We start from the raw sequence: 25,988 nt of genomic DNA, 5'->3' as shown, positions 1-25,988 counted from the left end.
TATCGACCAGAGTCGTAAAGAGTGACGACCGTTGTAAATATACGGTAACTTACGTCAGCGACGACATTTCTATCATATCGCCGTCGTCCGTCTCCATTCCTCCCCGTCTCCAACATCATCCGTCGCATTAAAGACGAATAAAATGTGGAATGAAATGTATATGCAAGAGGTAATCTTTTCTCTCTCTTTGCGAAGATGAAATTAATTATATTCTCTCCCTAAAACAAAAAAGAAGAAGAAACGTAATGAAATGTATCGAAAGAGTATAGAGAATTGCAAAAGTTGAGAGAGCAGTGATGCGCGAGTAGGAAAGAAAAACCGAACAAGTGGATGGATGATGGCAAAAAAAAAGGCGGCGCGCGGCTCGGTTAAAACTAACTCGCGTGTAACAGTAAATAAAATTAATGTCAACCTTTATGGTCACTTAATATTGTTTCGCCACAATTAGCCGCAATTAGCTCTTTCTTATCAACGAGTCTTCTATTAAATTCGTATTACCTTAATCGACTCCGTTCTTTTAATGCTTAATCGCCTTTTTCTTTCTTTCCATCTTTCTCTCTTTGTCTCTTCATCTATCTCTTGCAGCAGTCCATACGGGCTTTGAGGAAAAAGCTCGAAACCACAAGCGCGCACACAACTCCTTTACAGTTCCTATGGTTACGGTTAATTAATTGCGAACCGCCGATTAGAGGCGAAACAACGTTACCTCTTGGTTATTTCGAGTCATTTCGATTGAAGATGGCCGTTTAACTGTGCCTGAACCATCATCGTTATCCGACGGCAAAACATTCTGTGGAAATCAAACAGACTATAGCTACTAGCTCTACACACAAACACACAAACACATACCTACTACAGCTACTAACGTCAAATCTCTCGTTTCCAGGAACGCTCATTGTGTTCGCGCCTTGGGAAACTAGTTGAACGCGAAACGGTTTCTTCTATTTCACATATATATAAATATATATCATATGTACCAAATACTAAATACTGTAGGGAATAAATAGATTATATCGAGAGCACCGGTTATGGTATTGCAATTAGTAATTTGTGAAAGTAAATTGTTTCCAAGTAAGATTCAATTTATAATTTAATGAATAAATAGAGTAGTTTCAGGTAATAGAAGTATGGTGGATTAATAATTGTCTTTAGCTTTCGAAAATTTCAATATTAATTTAAAACTTTAATGAATAAATTGAATTTGTTTTATATTAATATTACAACTAACAGTTTCAAAATGTAAATTAAAGTGTAAATTGAAAAGTATAGTAATGAAATCTTCACTATTCAAATTAAAGTTTTTGTATGAAAATAATTACAAACAAGAAATTCATTGTTAAAATAATTAAGTAAATAGTGTAATGACAATGAATTATAAGAAATTCATGTATTGTGGTATGATGTAAAGTAGTCTTAAACGTTGTATGAGTATGAGAGAAGTATGCGAGGAGAGTGAGGGTAAAGAGGAGGTAAAAAGAGAAGAGAAAATAATAAATTTGGCGTTGATTGATCGATGATATTCAGGTTCTCGGATTTCACGATGGCGCGGCTCCTGCTGTTGTTGGACGATGAAACCGAAAGAGGAAGAGAAGATCGGGGCAGAGAGAAGAGCAGCAGTATAATCCGAAGAAGAGGAGCAAAAGTAGCAGCAGGAGAAGAAGAAGCAGCAGCAGCAAAATGGAGGCCAATAATAATAAAAGGCAATTTGAATTGGTTATCGAAATTCGGATCCGAATCTTCTCTCTTACCTTCTCTGTTTCTCTTTCGCGAATCCACCCATATCATCAATTCGGTTTGCGAATCGTGCGAAAGAGAGGCTGGATCTGCTGCAGATCAGATGGAGATGCGGGAAACCACGGGCATGGGCCCCCTCATTCATTGGACGCCTCGGTCTCGGTCCATCCAAACTGGTTATATACTCTGCTGCATTTGCTCTCTCTTCGACTTCTTCCTCCTGCTCCCGAGGAGAGATGAAGAACCTAGGCTCGACCCACCCGAGAGGGTGGTGGGTGTTCTTCGTCGTCGTCTTTCTTATTTTTATTCCTCTCTTCTCTTTTCCTCCTCGCCAAAACCGCCGACTCATCCGTAATATGAGACGATGCTGCTGCTGCTGCTGTGATCACCATTAATTTTCGATTTCATGCAAAATGGAATGCACTCACTTTTAAATTTTTATCATCATCTTTTTTTTTGTCGTTTATTACTGCTTCTTCTTCTGATCCTACCACACTTGTCTTCTTCCTTCATTCATTCTTTATGCTCCGCCAACAATGAGATTCCTGAGACGTCCGTTGCTGCTCCGCGCATATTGTCCTGCAGACGTAGAGAGAACATCGAAACGACGACAAACAGGAAGAAGAAGAAAGAAAAAAAACTGTAACGATAACGATTATTGTTTCGAGAAGAATGCCTCAATGCAAGAATATTATTAACAATTTAACACTTCGCATTTCGTAATTGAAATCCATCCAATACTCACCCATAAAACATCAACACATCAATTTTAATCTTTATACATTACCAATCAATAATTTTTACACACAATGATGTAATTATTTTAATTGCGTAATCATTTGTAAATCTATGTTAATCTTTTTTCAACTACAATTAGAAGTTTTATGTGCGTACGCCTCTCTCCAAAAACCATATTTTTTTTATGAGTCGTAAAGCACTCGAAAACCTCTCTGTTAAGTCGGTATAAATCTGTACGGTCGGAGCAGCTCTAATTTCCTTATTTATTACATTTCACACGTTTAGCGACAGAAAATCTCTTTCTGCTCTTTTCTTTACTGCACGGGTTTAACTTTATTGCTTGTGATTCATCCCACAGTCTTCATCTTTCAGCTACAAAATATGTAATTTTCTTTGATTATTATCATTTGATCGATTTTGTATATAATTAAATAACATTATTAAAAAGTTAAACTAATAATTTTTGAGATGTTAAAATAAACTTTTCTTTTATGATGATGTGAAATGTGCTAAAAGGAATTTGGCACAGTTATCAAGTAATAACTGCCTTACAAAATAAAATATTAATTACGTAAATAAAGTGCGTTTTTTCTTGTTGTTGTTGTTTTTGTTGTCAGTCAAGGTCACAACTAATAAAGTCGCTCTGTGAATGGGACTTTTGGCTCGGGTACATCGAATCTCGTAGTCGTTTATTCCGGGTGCGTGACAAACGCGAAATAATTATCGTCGTCGGAACAGCCAAAAACCTATTCTCGTGCTCTCGCCTTTTGCTTCGCTATATGTCGTTTCCGCAAACGCGTTCCAATGCGTTGCATAACAACATTATTGACCCAATTCAACGCCAATTCATATTCCCATTCGGTTTGGCAAGAAGCCAAAGAAGAAATCTCTTCCTCATCATCACCATCATCATCATCCAATTCAATTTCCCATATTGTCCATATTCAAATCGATTGATTTTCTTCTCCTTTACGAATAATACATAATGAAATGCATTGTCGATGTATACATTTTCTTCGTGGCGCAATCTATAAGTCACGAGTGGATTGATTTATAGCAGGAAGTTTAACGAAAATCTCGCATGTTTATTATTAGCATTATGTAAGCACGCCGCTACTTTTAAATCTTTTAAATTTTACGTAAAAATAAACGATCAATTTATCGTCTTATTTATTAATTAGTTTCGTTTGATCTTTGAGAACGCTATAAGTAATTAGTGTATGATATATCTTGCTTTGGGAATTATAAGTTTTATTGCCATTGGAGTTGTTGTTGCTGCAATGAATGCATTCTTTATGGTATCATTTCAGTTATGGTTACATCACGTTTTGTATAATTGTAATTTGTAATGCGAGGTAGGTGTAGGTTTTGAGGAAGGTTTTGTGATGTAGTGAAACATGGCAGGTCGATGTTAATTGCAGTTTGTTTGTTTGCGGTTTCGCGTCTCAAGGAGAGAGAAGAGCGTCATAGAAAACAGATAGATGGAATTAGGAAGACTGAGAGAGAGAGAAGTGATTCTGGAAAACGTTGCCGAGTATCGCGGAAAACGCGATTCCGTGTCGCCGCTTATATGTTTATGAAATGCAAACGAGGTGCGAGAGAGAGAGAGTTCGCATTATTGTGCGATCAGAAGGAAGAGGAGCCAAGTGGGAGGAAAAGAGACGGCCGAAGGTCTCTCACGCCGACGCTAAGTCGAAATTACATAACCGTGGAAGTGTCGCTCGGGCCCATATAGTTATAGTTGTCGGGGAGAGCACGGACAGCGATAGTCAAAGTGATTTTATAGAAAAAAAAACAAGTGAGTGAAAACAAAAACAAAAACAAACAAACTGGAAAATTTCTGCTTGCAGCTAACTATAAATAAATATTGAACAGCTGATTGGAATATAGCTGTTACATTTCGTCGGGGCGACTGTGCGATGTGTGCCCAGCAAATTAGAGACGCACGAAAATCGTACATTCCTTCGGCTCCCAAAGACTCATTATTATAAGCAACTTTGGTCTGCAGCAGCAGCAACAACTAGGTGTGTGTTTGTCTCTATCTGTATTTGTTACGTTCACGTACATACATATATGTGCGTATGTCTCTGTGGGTGAATGTGCGAGTTCTTTCGGAATTCGTGTCAAGCGCCACGTTTAGTGAAGGCTCTGCTGCTTAGTTGTTATCCGAGAGTGGCTGTCGGTTGTGCTGTTAAATAAATTTGAGAAAGACATTTTTTCGCACCTTAAAGACAAACTCGAAAGAAGTCACCAGAAGGTACGTTCCCTAAAAACCCTACGAAACCCTCAAACAAAACGTTTAAATTCCATGATGTAAACTTCTACATAATCCAATGCTGATATTTAATAATAAACCCATGGTCAATTCCTAGAGAGAGATAGATTTTTTATGAATGAGCGTACGTTTTCATAATATTATTTTTTTTGTGTGTGTATCGTGGGCAGACTCGACCATACGTTTATTGTCTCTACGTCTACTCACCTCTCCTCTCACCTGTCTCGCATCATTCCAAGAACACGTGCCGATTTACCAAGTATCCTTGGCGTGCTTTACCAGAAACGGGGAATCCCCAACAATAAAGCATTATATACAAAAAATCCAATCTGGGTTAATAATACGGGAAATCAATGGACGGAGGCGCCTTCAAGTCTGCAACGAAAAAAAAAAACGTTCGATCGTTAAAAACTACCCACTTTATTTTAGCTGCAATGTAAACTATATATATATAAATATCAAAAGTACTTTTAAATACACCTTATAATTAGCGGAAGAACAATCAACTTTTACCTGACTTTTTGACCTTATTGTTTATGTTTTACGAAAATTCTCGAATTTGCACAGTAATTTGAAGAAGTAATCCTAACACCAGCTGAATTTAAAATCATCGCCACCTTTAGAAATATCAATAACTTAAACAGTTGATAAGTTCAAATATTGACCTTTCCATTTATCAAATTGAATAACTCGACCTCAATAAGCAACTAAATTCACACTTAAACCGTAAATAAATTAGTCACTTATGGTGTCAAGACTTTTAAACCCTAATCAATATAATTAATAATCTTATTATATTTTTAAAATAATTAAATTTTCCTAATTATTTCTCATCTCGTAATATTTGTCTATAATTAGATAGATTATTAATTTAAAGTGTTTAAGAATTAAAAAATAAATTATTTCTAATTTCACCACTGAAACTATAATAAGTTATAATTCAATAATTTTAAACTTTTTTTGAATTTTCAACTGAAATCAATAAAAAGTTTCAGATTATTAAAACTGCTTAATTCATCTATAATTTTTTTTTGAACCTGCGTTTGCAAACAAATCTCTCCAATGCAAATATTTAGTTGAAAGTCTATAAAAATAAGGCATTACAATTCACCTAAAGTTAAAGTTTACTTAAGCACAATCAATATTAGCTATTTCACGAAGAAAGTAAAATTTTAATATATTTTTTTTTTATATATAAATCAAACAAAACTTGTATTACTTCACACGCTATTAAAAAAGAAAACTACCAATAGTAGCGAAATATACTTTTGTTATTATAAACATCCATTAAAGAGTAGTAACGTTTTTTTTTTTTTTGATGACCTGCGGTTAATCAAATCTCGCCGCTGCTACAAATATTTACGTGTTAGGTAATAAAATGATAAATTTTTTATTGGTTTACTGTGAATCAATACCAATAACACAACTGCCGAATGTATTTTGGAAGCTCGTAAATTTTGATTGTTTTGCGGTTACGACGTTCATTTTATTATTAACTAAATAATTTACGTTACGTTACGTTGCATCTAATATGCAGTGATGATGATTAATGCGGAATTGATTATACGTATTGGAGTTGCGCCTATTTCTGGGTCAGAAGGTCGGTTTGCTAATGAGCCTGGTCTATTTTGAATACACGCTACTTACGTGCATACATTTAGTAGTAATCAATAGTTCCGTAAGTTACGTTACGTAACGTAACGTTATATATTTTTTCATTTTAATTGCTTCTTTGAATGAAATTAATTTAATCTAAATTTAATTTAATTGTTTGTTAATTTTTTTCTTGAAAACTATAAAATACTAACATAATTCTGTGTATAAACATGCAGTTAAAAAATGCATTTTATGCCACAAACAATGATAATATTTAATAGTTCTATTGGTTTTTCCCTTATTAGCGCATAGTTCCAACGCGATAAGTAATGAATACAAAGTGTAAGTAGTACAACTGTTCCACATACATAATTATATAACGATTCTTATAAAAATATACCAAATTGCGATTTTCATTATTAATATAGAAAATGTCCTTGTGGAAATGTTAAGGTTCACTGAAGAAGTCTCAAGAGCAAGTGCGTCAGATACATTTAGAAATGTTTCATGGGCTCCGACCTCAGCAGCTGAGTAAACAAATCCAATATGTGGAAAAATACATAAACACAAAAACCGTGAGTTTATTGACTACGTAACAGGAAAAAAAAGACGTCCAGTCCAGTCGGGCAAAAGCAGAGAAGAAAAGTGTATTTTATGTAAGGAAGCGAAAAAAAAACCGAAGGAATTTCATTACAAAAGAAAAATGCCTTGAAACGTGCTTATTTTTGTCCATTTTTTCATAGATATTTAAAAAAATTTAAAAGTTTTATAACAATTTCCTAATAGTTTCTGAAAAATTGTGATGAAATTGTTCATTTTTATATTAGACCACTTCAATTAATGAGAAAAATATTGATTTCAGTATTCTCATTTTATTATGAAAAGTTATTGATTCTGTACACTGAATGTAATTTGTCTGACGTGAATAAATGTTATTAGTTGTTGGAGCTCTTCAGTTTCTTAGAAAATTGAAAAAATATTGATTTCAGTTTTCGTATTTTAATATTACATTATGTAAAGTAGAGCGACGTAACGTAACGTAAGAAGTATTTGAATTTATTAGAAACTTAAAAATTATTGATTAACTATTGTTGTTCAATTATTTCCGATATAAAATGATTGTAAATTGATTTGATATAAAGTTTTCAAACTAAAACTTATTGATTTGGATATTCCCAGCTGTTAAACTATGATAACCTCCATGTATATCGCATTTCGTACTAACTGAAAAACTATTAACATTAGCTTTTTTTCTAAACACTTTTGTTACAGATAAGATAAACCGAACGAATATCTCTGTGCACATTCGCGTTTCAATTTCAGTTTGTGTTTGTGCGTGTGTTTTAATGTACGTTTGTGTCGTATATTTTCGTCCTTAAATTAAAAATCGCGAAGCATAAGCAAATGTAACTCGAAACTACTGCTGATATCACAATAACAATATCACTAACTACAACAAGAAGAAAAGAAATAATTGATAACGTTACGCAATAAGTAGTTTATGAGTTCATTGCTGAAGAAACTAAATCTAAAAAATAATAAAAAATTACTGTTAAAGTTGATAGAAGATTCCAGTTAGAGAAAGAAAAAAAGAAGAGTTCTAATGACTGAAACGTACTGAGGTGAGTGTATTTTTTTCTTTTCGTTTCGAGATCAAAAGATCTCGTGTTTCGGGCGAAGGCATTCCTTTGTAGGCAAAAGAGGTTAAAAATATAATAAACGTCCTTAAGGGAAAGCAAACGGACATTAAAAAAAATAATAGTTGAGGACTCCGACAGAAGTGGACTAGTTCCATTTTTTTTAAATTTTTTTTTTTGAAATTTATTTATTTTTATTTCACAAGATAAAAGTGGTACGTTCGAGGCGCATCGAGACAATAAATCATCTAATTATGTTAATAAAAGAATGAAATGAGATGAAGCCCTTGAGTGTGGAGAGAAGAGATCAAAAGAGATCACAATCTTGGGAGGCCCTAGCTTTTCTCTGCACTGCGTTTAATTGATGTTTTAACTTTTGAGGAAAGAAACGGGACTAGTTTTCAACATTTCCGGGAACGCGCTAAAAGAAAGTACAGTTATTTTTTTTTGTTAAATATTTCTTAAAATCTCTTAAATTAACAGATTTTGGTTGATCATTGGTGCGTGGATCCTCGAATTAATTGGAAGAATTGGTGAACGGGCGTAGCCGTAAAAATACCGCGCGCGTTAATGGAGTTGCCTATAATCCGGGCTTTGTACATTCCACACTTAGTTTCCGGTCTGCGAAACCTACGCACTTTATTTTTACTTGCAATGAATCAGATTTCGGAGATGAATTAACTGTTATTATTATTAATTTTTTTATATATATATACATGGGGGAGACGACAGGCGCCACTAGGTCGTGACTCAACTGGCGCTTAAATAACCATCAATGAATGTGTGAATGATGATCCAACAGAACGAATGACAAATCGTTGTTAGAGCGATGTGCGTTATAATTTGCGTAGACCGCATGCGAATTCCGGGTTTTCGTTGCATAACGCACGACGGGAAGCGGTGGTTTTCGCAGTTCCGATGATCGCAGAAGTCTGCGGACGTCTTCGGGTGTTTCTTGGTATCTTCATCGCAATACCAATCAGAAATTGAATCATTTGAAAAACTATTATATTACGTAACTGAAAAATAGTGTAATATTAAATATCAATCGAAGAACAAATCTTATTTCCATTCATCATTTTTTGGTAATTGAAAATACTTTAACAAATCATCTTCGAAAAAAATCAATTATTTCAAGTTAATTAATTTTTACAAATTTGGAAAGTAATTTTTTTATAGAATGTTTAGTTTACTACAATTCAACATTAAGTTTCTTAGAAGTTTGAATTATGTTGCTTTTTTTTTGTAAATTTTAGTAAATATTTTAATTAAACAATTAAAATATTGACTTTTTTGCATTTAATTTTAATGAAAAGTTTAAATCTTTAACAATTTTAATATAAATTTTAGTTTATATTTAAATTCTTTCCAATTAGCAATGAAAATGCTAATGATTAATTAATAAGATTTGTGTTTAATTGTAGTTAAAAAAAATTGATTTGTGAAGGAAACGCACTGATTTTCGTGCCCATTTTCGATTGGTGTAGATTTTGATAAAAAAGAAACATTTTGAAGATTTCATCCGTTAACAACAAAAAAATGTACAACCAATGCGTATAGACCCGACCGTTAGAACCAATAGGAATTGTTAATAACGAAAAGAGTCGGGGGTTGCCGATCCCTCGTCTAGCGTTCAGCTATATGATTTGCAACTGCTGATTTTTTTATCGCGACGCAAAAAAAAACGTTTTCCTATCGAAATCGTCCAAATTTTTATTACTTTCTTATCTCTTATTTCCTTTCTTTTCGTGGCCCAATAAGAATTGTTCAAACGCCCATAGCAAACGTGATTCGTCTTGTCAATAATCACTTCATTTTCATTACTTTCTTATCGAAAATCTAAATGTTTTAACAGTTTTAACTGGATGAAAACGTCGAAAACTTAAATTTTGTATATGTATACAAGTTATAAAGTGTTCATTGTTCAATTTAATAAACTTAAGATTTATTACTAAAATTGTGAATACGAAAGATCAATATATAAGTTTGTCAATTGAATTAACTAAATTTAGTCTTCCAATTAAACTTAACACCGTTATGATTACTATTATGATTTCCTCTTCTCTCTCTTTCTAATTCAATAAATAATTATAGCTAATTGAAGTATAATTTAACGTAATTTAGTGTAGCATTTGTAATATATAAAAAAAGCGTATTTTCTTTGTCCATCATTCACCATTCTTTTCCATCAGAGACGACGGAGTTTCTAAATAAACGTGGTATAATTTGTCAGGAAAAGTCTAATTAAAAATTTATGTAACGTATTGTACACTAAACACACTCACACAAACTATGCAAACAAGAAAAAAAAATAATAGAAACTACGACAATTAGTGGAAAATCGTTATGTAAAGCGATAAAAATTCTCGACAAATTATTGTTTCCTTCAATTTAAAACTAATTCAATTACGGCGGAATTTCTTCATTTTTTTTTTTCTTAAACTTTAATTTACTTCTTCTCCGCGTCTCTGCATAGTTTCGTTTTGTTGCGCTTTCATTGCTAGCAAATCGTTAGAAGTAATAGTGTTTTTTTTTGCTTGTCGCGAGATGTTTCTGTGTCTCTTTGGGAATGTTATGCTTCGAAGCTAATTGTTTGGGCACACTCGAAAAGTTGCAGGTTTGAGGAGAGAATAAATTAAGATGCAGCCAAAGGAATGAAAAGAAGAAAAAAAAAACGTAGAAATATTTGTAATTTGCATGTGTACACTGTTGAATATTTAGTGTATGCTCAGCGCATATTCTCATTTCTAGTATTGTTATTATTAAATTCGTTCTCGGTGTTAATCACCGTAGGCTGCTGTAGAAACAACGTGATCCTTGTTTAGGTGGCTGGCGTTTATTCTAATTGCTCTATCTATAGGAGGAAATCCAAGGATTTCGTTCACATTTATTTCGATTTTATCCGCTCCGAAGGTTGACGCAACTTAATTCAATCCGATCATTACCTAATATCGATCGCAACGAATTCGCAAAGATAATTACTAGAGAAAGAGAAGAATTGAACGAGATATTCAATGGATACAACTTACATATTTCATTCTCCGCGCAACTGACTTCAATTTCCATATTTAAATTACAAGCTATAGACGCACACTTTAATCTACATATATGTTTACAATAAGTAAAATTTGTTACATTCGCGAAACACTTGAAAACTTTCATTGAAATCTTGCAAACTAAATTTCAAAATTCTTGTCTGTATTCTATTTTTTCTGATTTCTATTAAATTAATTCTATTTTAATTAGTTTCAAGATGATGAATAATAGTAAGTTAAGATAAGGTTAAAAGAGATTCATTGTTTCTTACGTAATTTGCGATCGGTTCTTCGTGATCGTCGCCAGAGAGGTGGCGACCTCTGTCGTCGAACGTCCGAGGTCCTGTCGCGCGAAACATCGCCGCCGCCGTCGCCGCCTCCACCGAAGTCACGCGACTTACGTAATAAATAGACGTTCGTCCGGGAGAGTGACCCAGGCGATGTGGAGGGGTAAGAGGGAGGGAATCGCGATAGCGAATATTTGGGAACCCGCAGAGTTATCGCCGAATCGGCATGATTCATTTCGCATATTCACAATTGAAAAGGATCCCCGACGATCGTCCTGTACCGATAAAGGATTCCGAAGGATGCGGGACGGCAACAGACCAAACGAGATGTAGAAGAAGAAGAAGGAGGAGATTTACCTTCTTCGTGTCCTTTTCTTTTTTTTCTTCTTTTCGTTTCGAAGGCGCCTTCTTCTTGTTTTTTGCCAAAAAACGAGGAATATTTCTCCGGCTGCATATTTTCCCCGTCATAATAACTCCCCGACATTCTTCGGATTGGCGCCCCGGAAATCCATCGCATGTCTTTCGCATCGCAGGTGGTTTTTGGTGGAACGGTCTCCTCTTCGCGGCGCCTTTACTATTCATCAATATATAAATACATAAATACAAGAAACAAATAAATAAATTCGATCCTCGCATCCAACAAAACGACCAAGGTCTCACCCATCATCATCATCCATGCAAATCTACCTACTTAATTCCGCTCATTACTACTACTTTACTATATATTACAACTACAACTATGCAAACAGTTCATCCCAATTTCCCACACGCTCCTCTGTAATTCCTGCTAACGTGAGTGTACACGAGCCGGCCACTATTATCCTGGAAATTCGGAACGTTGACTAATCGTTTAGCTTTTCGGTGCATGCTCTCCATCCAATTTAAAACTAATTACTTAATTAAGCTTAACTTAGTTTGCGGCTTCGAATGATTAAGCAGAATCCTCCAAAAAAATTAAAACGGACCAATTTCGCAATGACTCAAATCTTCCTCAAGATTTCATTTAAAACTTAAAAATAGATCACTTAATACATTAACTAATTACTTTGTTATATAATAATTAATTATATAAAATTGTACAAATTCAAGCAAATATAATCAGTTTGAGTGTAATCGAAATGGGTCAGAGCTTGAATTGGTAAACCGTTTAGGAATTACTTAATTATTCGAGAATTCGCGGAAGGGAAACGATTTGAAGAAAAAACGATTATGCATACATGCGAAATTACTCTGAACTTGTTTTATCACTTTTTGTTCCGGAGCGAATATTATTTCCTTCCATCCTTTTTCCCGTTTCTTTATCTCTCGTCGTTCTTCACCACTCTTCCTTCTTTCTTATAAATGCGAACTCCTACAGTTATTGTAATCAGTCATTTCCGACCGTCTTAACCGCAACATTTTAAATACTAAATGATGGCTCGAATTAAACCCAATTAATTATCTGCAACAAACAAAAAAAAACAAACAATAATCAGTAAACGCAAACTTTGTAGTAAATAAAACAATTAATTAATTTACTAAATTAATTAATAATAACTTAATTAAATATTGAAGCAATACTTAAATCAGTTAATTATTTTAGGATGTTTTTTTTTTAATTAAATGTGTAGAAACTTATAATAAACAAATTAAATTATTTAAACATAACCTCAAATCCAAATTAATGGGGCTGAAAGAAAATAGTGAAGCTTCTTTTATGACGTTTCATTAATTATAAGTTTTAACTATGACTTATGTAAATAGATATTAGATAAGTAACAAATGTAAAGTAAATTTTGATAATAATTGTATCAAATTGTTTTCTAAAAATGGTGATGAAACAATTTAGTAAAGCTTTTTTTTTATGATAGAGCACTTAAAGTTTCTTAACTTTAAGTAATAATTGTCAGTTTATTATTTCTTTTAAATAGACTTAGATGAGATATAAACTAATGTAATTATTATATGCATGATATAAATGAGAGTTTTTTTTTTTTTATGTGAAATAATGGAAGTGAAGCAAAAGTTTTGTCCCATGTTTTGCGATGCAGATAATATGCATATTTGAAATAAATCTTCTGCTATATAATTATGGCGAAGCAATTTGATATTTTTATTGTGCTCAGCTATCTGACGGGAATCAAATGGGTCACAAGTGTATATAATATTGTACACGAAGCTATGTTTGTGTTTCCGGTTATTGTACTTTAATTTAAAATGAAGAGAAGTAGAAAAAGAATATAAAAACACACACATACACTAACTCACTAACCGATGTTCGTATGTGTGCGACGTATTTATAAACTTGTATTACATACGAAACATTGTTGTAATATATTTTTAGTTCTTCTCGAAGTCTCTGTGTGTGTGTGTGTTTTTATTTTGTGTCCTGTGTGATCTTTCGAGTCGAGAAACTCGTATTTTTAATTAATCCGGTACGAAAAAAAAATAGAGAGAGAGAGAGCAGAAACAAAAGCGATGGATGGTAGAAACAAAAGATGATGTGTGTAAAGGAGAGAGAGATGATGATGGTTTGATGGATGGATGGAAGAAGAGTGAAGAGGTCGGAGCTCTCGATTTTTCGTAATAAAATGCGCGGCCTCCGCCTTTATTATTATTGTTTCAACGAGGGGGATCACATTGTTTGTTAAATGAGCGCTATTTTATGTGCGTTTTATGATTCGGGATGGCAGTTATAAATGAGAAATGCATAATAACCTTGGGGTGTAGTGACAATCCGTCTCAAAAACACACAGCGACGTGTGCGCCTCTTTCTTTCTTTCTTCCTTTCCGTCTATCTTTCAGTCTTTCGTTGTATCTTTCCGTCCTTCCTTCCCACCAGCGCCGCAGGTCTCTCTTCATCCACGATGTCCACGACTATGGTTCAAGAACCATCATCCATCCCGTGTCTGCCCACACACAAACATATGCACGCAAACACTCGTATGAATTACACCAACATATACACTAATACGCACACCTCCATCCTTCATCCTATAGATGCTCCAGATGCTGCGGTATCAGTTTTCATCCAGTTTCCCGAAATTCCACCTCGCATTCCTTCGCACACTCCATTTCCCACACGCTCGTGTTACCCATTTCATTCATAAACACCTCCGATTTGCCATCTTCTCACTCGCATTCGATTTGCATTACTCACCTCAGGATTATATCATCATCATCTCCGAAGCCTTCCAGCGCTTCCTAAGCGTGCTCATAGTTAAATTACGCTTCGTTCCAGGCTGCCACGACGACGTAATTATCTGCAAAAAAAGAAAGAGCAATTTACAAACAAACTAAAAAATATAAGATGCTTGATTAATATCGGAACGGCATTTTTGATTTCGTGTCTACTATTAAGTAATTATTCGCGTAATTATCGACAATTTTCATATTATGCAGCGCAATTATCTTCCCTTCCAATCCAAAACTATTTTATACATCCGCACTGACTTTTCCTATTTCTAAACACACACACATACAATTAAAAGAAATTAATTAATTACACATAAAAAAATGATAAATTTTGCGATCCAAAAAAAATTCTCACGTCGCCGCTCTTAATCTTCTACTCCATATATCTTCTGTTGTTGTTTTTTTTTCCATCATAATCATAGCTTTTATCTTTGTCTGTCTTCTCATTCGTACATGTTTGTTCCTCTTTTCTTGTTGCTCCTCTTGTTCGGCCCATCATTCCCGGTGTTGTGTTTGTTGTTTGAAAAGTAAAATGTAGCCTAATGACTGCAATCTTTGCATCCCGAATCGGCGGTGCCGTGGAATGTAATGATCAGCTAGGTCTCCGCAGTCGAACTAAATGAATAATAATTTCGCAATGACATGAATGCCGCAAGAACATCTTTCTGCACGGCATAAGCCCGATACTTATATAATACACCTGTCCGTCTCACTTTCTCACACACTATACTACACCCTTCCTACCACTTGAATGCATAGCATACACACGTCCAAATAAAACCTATATATCCCGTATCCCATTCATTCATTCATCCTTCTCCACTACATGTATAGTCAGTACATTGAAGAAGAAAAAAAACAGATGAGAGAAAAAAGCAAAAATTTCGTTCCGTGATTGCAAAAATAATAACAACAATAATGATGATGTTTCGCCTTCAATCTTTTTTCCTTTGCCGACGACGACGACTACTACTTTCGGACCATAATTCCCTAATTGCCAGTTTGCTAAAGTAAATTGCGGGCAAATTGGAAAACCGCACGTTTCTTTCACAACTCTTTCAACTTTTCTTCTGCTCTATATAATAAATATTAACATCTACACTTTAATTCACATATTTATTTAACAACAAGAACAAAACGAATCCTCTAATTGTATCAATTTCAAAATCATCGAAATTAGTCATCAAAAAAAAACCTTGATTTTTCATTAAGAAAATCATTTATAATAGATTTACATACGCAATATAATTTATAATTGAATTGAATAAGAATTTAACCTTCGAATAAATTATTTTAACAGTTAAAATAAAATAAACTATCTTTTCATAATAATAATAATTACAGCAATTTTACAAGATAAATTATAAAATTTCTGTTTTTGTTATAAAGTTTTTCCTTTTTCATCAAATCAACAAATTATAAAATTTTGCTTATTTTTCACTAAATTTATAATTGAATTGCTTTTCGAAGGTTAAACTTATTATAATAATGCTAATAATAAAATTAAGTAGCTTTTTTACAATAATAACACTTGATTTTCGTAATTATGTTTTTGTTGTGATTCGATTGCTTGTATAATAAACATACAATTTCTTTCAATACTGAAATATTTGGAAAATATAGAAAGAAACAATATTCCCTATAAATAATTCATTTGAACTACTCAAATTAATTCAATTGACTTACGCAAGTTTTTCTTTTTAAATTACATAGAAAAGAGACGCCCAAATCAATTGGAATTATTGCGATTCCAAAGTACGAATTAAATCCACATAGAAATGTGACGATATAAAAGGAATTACAATAAAAACCAGCTCGAAATAGGGAAAATCCGCTAACCTTTAGAGAAATTAGAAGCACGGAATGAGCTTCTATTTTTAGAAATTCAGAAATAAAACAAAACAAAACAATGCGAAAACAAAAACATAATAGAATAGTTTTTTTTTATTTCCCCGGCGCATTAGTAATACCGATTTAGGATGAAACGATTGAAATTTCCATAAGCGATGTCTCATACAACCTATTACATAAACGCACATTTTTATATTGTAATTTATATATAAAAAGAAATATACAAATTACAAATTGTAGCACATAAAACATATAATAGAAAGAGAGAAAAAAAATTCATTGTTAATTGCGCATTATTTTGCATTTCAATTGATGGCAAAGTTCATTGAAACTTCACTTATTTATACTAATTTACAAATATCATTTGATTAACCTTAATAGCATAATATAAATAAGAGTTCATCTCGGTTCTTATTGCAAAAGTGACCATTACCATCAGCATCAATTCATAATATTATGATGGTTATTTGAAAATACTATTAATAAATATATTTTATGTTATTGAATTGATCGAAGTGTGTCGACGGTCATTTTTCACGTCTTCTGAGGACGCGCAATAAACAATGTCGACACGCGTTGTCATGGTAACTGTAAACAAGTTACACCATCTTGCCACTGAAAGTAATACGTTTTTCTTTTTAAAATAAATATATTCATATATTTGTTGTGTTTATGAATCAATTTGTGAATCAATTATGTGCAGAGTTTTTTTACGCGAATTTTCATTCGTTGCGTCAGTTGGAATTGCGAAGAGTTTTCTTCTACGAATTTTTCGGATTCGATTTTTCCGCACGTATTATTTCCGATACATTTATATACGCAATTAGCGGAAATAATGAACGCGGAGGAAAAACACACACAGACACACAGAGAAACGAGGTGAGTAAAATAAATGTACTTACGATTTGTTTTCCCGAACTTTCCGCGGATTTCCCCCGAGAGCGTTCCGCTCGAACCGCAACAAACAACACCGCTTTAATTTGTTTTGTTTTTTTAATAATGCCAACATTCATTTATATATTGCAGTGACACTAACCGAAAAAACAAAAAAATTAAATTCCCTGCTCTAGTCAATCCATCAAAATAACTTTAAAACTTTTTAAGTTTCACTTTTCACAGTTTTTCGTCAATTGCTCAAGTATTTCGTTAAATAATTACATCATCTTATACTTAAATTAAATCGAATCCACTCACAGCTTTCTGCTGTCATCCGTTAGTGTGGTATGAACTGTCAAAAATGTCGTTGCTGAAAATGCACAGCCTTCACGTTTTCCAGGATCAATTCCAGGATAATATTACATAATTTAAACAGAATCTCTGAAAATAATCTAACTTTAATATTTCGTTTGTGCAAATTTGTGGAGTTTTGTAATGAAAAACAGTTTTTGATTAAACAAAAATTTGTTTATTGTTAATTACCTAAACAAAGAAATAACGATTTTTATAATTTTCATATAATTCTCTCTATATATATACATATGTTGGTATTATGCAAATCTCAAGTAAATTAATTTTATGAATTCAACAACTTTTTCAAAGTTGAAAATTTATGGAAAATATTATATTTTTAACCAATTTTTGTAATTAAAACTTAGTTATTTTTAAATTGAATATCATCATCAAAAGTGTCTTTACTATTAAATTTCTCGATAATCACGAAGCTAATTAAAACAATTAATGTGCAAATTAAAGACAAAACAATTGACTTTCCAATGAGCCAGCTTACTACAATGTTTGTAGTTTCAACCGTTTTCTTGTAATAAGTTATCAAATTTGAGCAACATTTTTTTGGCGATTTCTCATATTTTTTTATATTTTTAATTATAAAACTTTTCTTATATTGACTATGTAACAAAAAATATTTCTTGTTAATAACGTAAACGAAGAAATGACGATTTTTCTAATTTTTTTATTATTATTTATATAATTTGTCAATATGAAAAATTGAAATTTGTTAAATTTATTACATATGTTGGTATTATGCATTTCCTGCAAAACTCAAGTAAATTAAATTTAAGAATTCAACAACTTTCAACAATTTTTGTTATTAAAACTAAGTTTTTTTTTATTAATTAATATTGAAATACACTTTTAATTTCTTTAAGTTTGAATATCATTATCAAAAGTGTCTTTACTTTTCTTTAAATTTCTCGATAATCACGCAAGCTAATTAAAACAATTAATATGCAAATTAAAGACAAAACAATTGACTTTCAAATGAGCCTACTACAATGTTTGTAGTTTCAACCGTTTTCTTGTTTTTTTTTTTTATTTTTAATTATAAAACTTTTCTTATATTGATTATGTAACAAAAAATATTTCTTGTTGATTACGTTAACGAAGAAATGACGATTTTTCTAATTTTTTTAATATTGTTTATATAATTTGTCAATATGAAAAATTTGAATCTGTTAAACTTTATTGCATAAGTTGGTATTATGAATTTTCTGAGATTTTCAAAAGGGCAGATGACATGTGTCACCATCCATCGCACACTTGACATTTCGAGGTGCGAGAGAACAAAAGAACGTTAATTGAAGATCCGCGTTAAATCGAAACGGCGTAAGCGATTTTTCGGAACGGACATGACATTTGCCGACGTGATTCAACTGTTGAAGCCATCATCGTTAGAACAAATCAAAGGTAATATTTGTCGGTAAACCGTCGGCACGACACCAAAAAAAAAAGGATTTTTTCCAAAACCGCAAACTGTACATTATACAAACAACGAACGTACGTTACATACAATATCATCATCATTTTTTTATTCCATTTATCACCCTTTACTTGTGCCTGTCTTTAAGTTATGAAACGTTTCGCGGAAATGAAAATTCGCCGCCAAGTTTTTGGGTTTTCGGAGTTACGGAGAATTCCGGTTACTTTTTTTTTTGGTAACACTCTTTCTCGATTTTTTTGGAATGTTTCGTGACGAGCCTATGGGATTAGTCATCCATCTGGATGTGTACTAATGTTGTGCAATTTGCGTTGGGAATTTCTCTCGAACCGATACAGCTGTAGTAGTAGCGAAGTGGCACACTTACGAATCCGATCAAGTTCACTGCTGCTGGCTGCCCGGATTCGTGGAAAGTTACAACGAATTCCGGCGAACGGATGCCCAAACCATGAATAATGACTGCATCTCTCAATTTTACATCATCATCTTATCTATTACATTCTAAAAAAACAACAAAGAACATACATTTCCTTATTTGTTTTGATGCAGTTCAATGTTTATTTACTTTGCAATTAATATTGCAACGCGAAGATTTTACATGTTTTTTTTGTGCGTATTTTAGTTGGCTTTGAACCAATTTCCGATCTATCCGAGTTTAGTGCAGTTAACCCAGTTTACGAATTGTAACTTACAAAGCTAATACTAAATCTCGCTTCGTTACATAACATTATACAAATTAATTCAATACTTTATTATTATTTTGTACATCTTTTAATTCAATATTGACATTATTAATGAACCTATACAATTTATACATAAATAACTTAAAATTAAACATATTATTTTTTGTTTGTTTCAGGAAAATTCTAGACGAAATCTTCATCTCAATTCATCCCATCCAAATTTTGACTGTAAGTATATACATTTTTTCAATCTATAATTTCCTCTTTTAATTACCAACGCAATTTAATTGCAACTATAAACTTTAGATGTCGTTGACGTCTCTCAATTAATCATCAACGGAAAAAAAATCGCTTCGATTTACTTCTTGAAATTCCTATAGAATAATGCAATTTTAATTATTACCTGCGTATGTGTTTGTGTGATTCATTATTCAAAAATCGATTATGCGTTGCTTTTTTAACTTTTGTTTTTTTTTTCTTCTTGTCACTCACCTTATTCTAATTACGTTCACAATATTCGAACAACGTGAAATAAATTACCGAACGCATATTTTACACGTTACTAACATACAGTTACACATAGTTTATGAATGAATGTCAGTTCAATTTTATTAAATCTATATTTCTACAACTTTTTTTGTGATCTAATTGATGTATTATGAATGCAAACATTTAAAAAAAAATTCAAATATGAATATGTTAGTGAAAATATTAATTAAATTTGTTTTTTTTTTCTAAATTAATATTGAAATGCACTTTTAATTTTTTTTAAGTTTGAATATCTTTATCAAAATTTAAGTGTTTTTAATTAATTGCTTGATAATCACGTAAGTTAATTAAAACAATTATAATGAAAATTAAAGATAAAACAATGGACTTTCTAATGAGCCTACTACGATATTTGTAGTTTCAGCCGTTTTCTTGTAGTAAGTTATCAAATTGAGCAACATCGATAACATTATACAATGTATTATACAACAAATGTATAGTTGCTATAATAGTTGATATAGTTGAAGAAGGGTGCAATTTCAGAAGACGATATTTGTAGTTTCAGCCGTTTTCTTGTAGTAAGTTATCAAATTTGAGCAACATCGATAACTTTATACAATGTATTATACAACAAATGTATAGTTGCTATAATAGTTGATATAGTTGAAGAAGGGTGCAATTTCAGAAGACGATATTTGTAGTTTCAGCCGTTTTCTTGTAGTAAGTTATCAAATTTGAGCAACATCGATAACTTTATACAATGTATTATACAACAAATGTATAGTTGCTATAATAATTGATATAGTTGAAGAAGAGTGCAATTTCAGAAGATGGAAGTGCGAGAATGAAAAGAGGATCGAAGAATGAGTAGAAAGAAAGGAATAAAGAAAAAGATGGTCATCAGTACAGCGAGGAATAAATCACGAGGCCGCTAAGTAGTGGAAGCTCATTAATATTTTAGGTTCATTTTTCCTGTCTCATTGTGATTAGCGACCACACGTAGAATGCTAACGTCCTTAGGCATCGCAGGCAGCCTAAAGGCACTCTTCAACGTCCACGTCCACTGCTGTGATCCGTCGCACGTTCCCATCACAACAATAAATTAGCGCCTCCATCCAGAAAGGGGATTCCTCTTGATCTTGTTGGAAGAAAAGAAGGATTTGTTGTTCGATTGAAAGGAGAAGCAGTGAATATGATCGAATTAATGGTATAAAAATCACGTATTCCGGCAATGGCAATGGATTACCAATTCTCGTTACGAAATGCGAGCCCGCGCGGACACCTGTCGTGATTCATGGATCCGAGCTGCATAATGTTAAGGTGCGAGTGTCTCTGTATACGTATACGTAATACGTGTATGTGTGAGTAAGTGTGAACGTATGGTCGAAGAAGGTGCGTAGATTTCTGTGGTTTCGTACGGAAAGTAAGTAGGTTGGCACACATATCCAAAGTCCGCGACGGAAATGCCGTTTGGAAACGTATAACCTCCGCATCCATCGCCGCTCTCTGCATACCCAGGCGTGTTTGGAGGAACAGACGACGTGAATCATTTTACTTTCGGACATGAATGAAAATCGAAACGGCGTGTGCGTATATAACACAAAAACAAAAACAAAACAAAACAAAAATTGATAATCGTGAAGAAATACGCGATGACGGTCTTCGACATCATCGTGTCATCCTTGCAGCAGCTTCCAAGAACTGCGGCGGATTATTGGAAACGATCTTTCGCGTCAAAGGAATTTCTGTTTCATAACGCCTTAACGTGGAGCGAGAGAAAGAACAGAACATAACAGAGAGAAAGAACAGCAACAGCAGCAGCAGCAGCAGCACACGAACCCAAGAAAGGAGGAAAGTCCATTCATATGAATTCATTCATAAAGGATAGAGTTTGTTGTCGCGCGACTCATTTAAATATGTTTAAATTCCCGAAAAATCGTATCAGAAAAGGAAAATTTGTATATTCATTTTTTCGATCGCATCATCAAAGTGATCTGCAATCTCTTCGACTTCATCCAATTCCCTTTCGCAATCTCTGCATATTTTTCTCTCTCCTTCAGGTTTCGCATTACCAACAATATTTAGATATGCAATACTTCCAATTCCGCTGCGTCCGACACTTTTCATCCCGACACACACACACATTAACAGAAGAGGTTCATTGCTCAGATTCGTAACCAAGGTTACCTTATTATGATCAGAGCTCAATGACACTCTCAGTCGTTTCTCCTTCTCTCTCTCTTTCTTCCGTATTGCCTTTTGTTTCTTCTTCTCAGTTTGTTTCGTTTACGTAACAATATTGGTCCAAAAGCAACGATCGTGTATTTGCATAAACTACGAGCGCACCGACAAATAAACATGAGAGCATCGAGGAATAAACAAATGCAATTGCAAATGTTCAACATTAATTCATAATTTTATTTAAGACTTTCTTGCTTCATCTAATTATTAATTGTGAATAACTTAAGAAAGTAATCATTATTAATTTTGGATGAAATGAAAAGAAAGTGTGAATAGAAACGGAAGAATATTGTTGTAACCATAGCAATATTAAATAAATCATCAATTTCAGCATTACGTATTGAATACTTGCAATTACATAATTCTGAAAACCATAGCAACATAACTACAATAATTCATAGCACTGTAGATATAAATTGATTGACTATGATAATTAAATAAATAATTAATATTTCCCATCACAAAAACACATATTTTTAGCATTTAAATGAGATGAGATTGGAATGCACAGTACACTAGATAAAAAATTAATTGTGAATAACTTAAGAAAGTAATCATTATTAATTTTGGATGAAATAAAAAAAAAATGTGAATAGAAACAGAAGAATATTGTTGTAACCATAGCAATATTAAATAAATCATTAATTTCAGCATTACGTATTGAATACTTGCAATTACATAATTCTGATAACCATAGCAACAAAACTACAATAATCCATGGCACTGTAGATATAAATTGATTAACTATGATAATTAAATAAATAATTAATATTTCCCATCACAAAAACACACATATTTTTAGCATTTAAATTGAATGAGATTGGAATGCACAGTAAACTAGATAAAAAATTAAGTAGGTCAGACACGCACGTCCAAAAAAAAACTGTCTACAGCTATTTCCAAAAAAAATGTAACAAAAAAGAGCAAAAGACCAGACGAGAGAGAATAGACTTTCATTGATAAAGCTGTAATTTATTCACGTCTCGGCTCGTTTATTTACTACGAGTTGTTGTTGTTGTTTTTTTTTTATCTTTTTTGGAATTCGTAGTGAACGTGCGTATCCAAATTTTGTTATGAATGAACGTATCGGAATTTACTATTTGTGGTGGTTTCTTTTGATTTCAGGAAATTGCGAACCGCGAACGTCGTTTCAATTAAATTTGATGACAATTAATTAACGTCGTGCGTAATTTTATAATCAATTACAAACCATTTCCGGTAAATTTGCAATAATTTACTTTAAAATTGAATTATTTTTTTGTTAATTAAACAATTAATTAATTTTTGTCAAATTCTAATGAAATATTTGATCAAAATTCGTTTTAAAATAACATTTGATAGTTTGGGAAACACTGATATGTACTAAATGTGCAAAAAAGTAGTCTTATTTCTATTTCAATTACTAAATTCTATGTAATAAAAGTTATAGTTTTTCATCGAGTATTAATAATAGCGATATATGAGAGCTATTACTAAATCAATGACACGCCTAGGGATCTATAAATAAAAGTATGAATTACAATTTCCTCTGAGAGAGCACGTTCATTGAAGAAAATCTATGAATATGACTCAAAAACGCGTTGGTGCTTAAGAGCAGAACAGAAAAATTAAAATAAAGAATAATACAAAAAAAAATAACGTAATAAAAATGAAATACTTTCATACTAGTATCACACACGGTGACTCAACGAATTCTTTAATAATTGCATTATCGAATTGGAATTCCATACAAAACAAAATAATTTACTTGCTAATTAAGAAAACTTATTTAATTTCTATACAGAAATTCATATTTTAATCGTTAGTAACATATGTTTATTCCTTAGCAACGAATGTTTTATTCCTTAGCAAAGAAATTGTTTTATTCCTTAGCAACGAATGTTTTATCCCTTAGCAACGAATGTTTTATTCATTAGCAACGAATTAGTAGTAAAAGTAGATTATTGAAAAAGATTCGATTCAATTGATTGTAATAATTTCTTAATTAACTGAGTTTGTTTATGCAGGAAGTTTTTGTATTACCTAACTTGCAATATTTCTGTGTGCATTTTTTTTATTGCACTTTTTCTGGGTTCGTCCTTTTTACCCGGAACTACGTCAACTCGAGATCCCTTCGTCTCCGTTCACCTGTGCCAATTAAAAGGTGTGCTATTGATAAATTCGTTTCCGGCCTTTATTTGCTATAAAAATCGGATTTCTTCGGAAACTAAACTTATATTTATATAACAATACACATGATCTATTTATATAAATAAACTCGATCTATTTATATAAAATAATCACTGTTTTTTTATATAATAAACGGAATTTGTGATTTATATTATATTTATTTATTTTTTTGTTGTTGTTTCGTTCGTACATGATTTTAGTATTTCGTCTGTTGTTGCAGGAGTCGCAGGAATCCGCTGACTTGTCCAATATTCACACTTCCCGGAAGGTAAGTCTTTAAACAATATTATCGTCCATGCCATCTGGGAATGCGGTAACCGAATTCCGATATAAAGTTTATATGTGCATTTTATGTACACTTATACTCGGATATGTATGAGTGTACGTATGTTCGAACACGTAAACACCCTACCATCATCTTTCATTGTTCGAAGCGCGCGCGGGGGCGATTATTCTTCGGACGAACAAAAGATATTAAAATTTATTTGTTTATCTCTTCTCTTTCCGTCCGCTTTCGAACCGCAAAATCGACACTTAACCGAATTGAAGAAAGGGGGGAAAAAGCATATTTATTTCTTTTCGTTTTTTTTTTTCGTTCGCTGTGGAAAGAATGTATCGGCGTTTTTTCCGAACCACCATAGAATTACCCACTCACTTGCCGTCATGTTTTCCAAAAGATTACGATTTTTCTGCAGAATTACCGTCACGATCATGGAAAATTCTTGATGAAGAGAGTGTGGTCTATGCTGAATGAATAAGTTTTGTATATGTATTTCAAGATTGCAAAACGAAATGAAAGAAACGGTAATCAAGTTTAGAAAAATCAAATCAACTTTGATAAAAACAAAATCAACTATAGTAGAACAAAATCAAGTTTCTCAAAAACAAAATCAACCAAGTCTTATTATTTTCATAGCAATTAAATGAATTTAATTGTAATATTTTCTTAAGGAATTGCGCGAATTTAAGTTTGTTTTTGGCAGCAATTAACTTTAGTAAAGTCAAGTTTAGTAAAACAAATGAACTTTATTAAAACAAAATTAACTTTAGTAAAAACAAAATCAACTTTAGCAAGAACAATATTAACTTTAGCAAGAACAATATTAATTTTAGCAAAAACAAATTCAATTTTAGCAAAATCAAATCAACTTTGGTAAAAAGAAAATCAACAATAGTAGAACAAAATCAAGTTTCCCAAAAACAAAATCAACTTTAGCAATATGAAATCAACTTTAACAAAATCAACCAAGTCTTATTATTATTTTCAAAGCAATTAAATTAATTTAAGTTTGTTTTTGGCAGAAATTAACTTTAGTAAAGTCAAGTTTAGTAAAAACAAATGAACTTTATTAAAACAAAATCAACTTTAGTAAAAATAAAATCAACTTCAGCAAGAACAATATTA

The 25,988-nt window shown here is 32.4% G+C and overlaps 1 protein-coding gene and 1 long non-coding RNA gene across 2 annotated transcripts; one reads left to right on the top strand and one right to left on the bottom strand.

Annotated features, from left to right (window-relative positions):
• Nucleotides 1-938: 938 nt before the first annotated feature.
• On the bottom strand, nt 939-2,473 carry LOC108566187. The gene is made up of 3 exons (XM_017925945.1): nt 2,163-2,473; nt 1,749-2,110; nt 939-990 (listed from the first exon to the last, which is right to left on the bottom strand). Exons 2-3 carry the CDS (start codon nt 2,081-2,083, stop codon nt 984-986), a joined length of 342 nt encoding a protein of 113 aa, XP_017781434.1. The 5' UTR covers nt 2,084-2,110; nt 2,163-2,473; the 3' UTR covers nt 939-983.
• Nucleotides 2,474-7,664: 5,191 nt separating this feature from the next.
• LOC108566188 lies at nt 7,665-24,895 on the top strand. The gene is made up of 3 exons (XR_001891201.1): nt 7,665-7,965; nt 19,861-19,912; nt 24,804-24,895. It is a non-coding gene; the product is annotated as an uncharacterized LOC108566188 (long non-coding RNA).
• Nucleotides 24,896-25,988: the final 1,093 nt, after the last annotated feature.

This window comes from Nicrophorus vespilloides, unplaced genomic scaffold (assembly GCF_001412225.1).
Source record: "Nicrophorus vespilloides isolate i.1.1-1 unplaced genomic scaffold, Nicve_v1.0, whole genome shotgun sequence".
NCBI classification, from domain to species: domain Eukaryota; kingdom Metazoa; phylum Arthropoda; class Insecta; order Coleoptera; family Silphidae; genus Nicrophorus; species Nicrophorus vespilloides.
The sequence above is the reverse complement of the archived record's forward strand: the minus strand, read 5'-3'. Positions and strand labels throughout refer to the sequence as shown.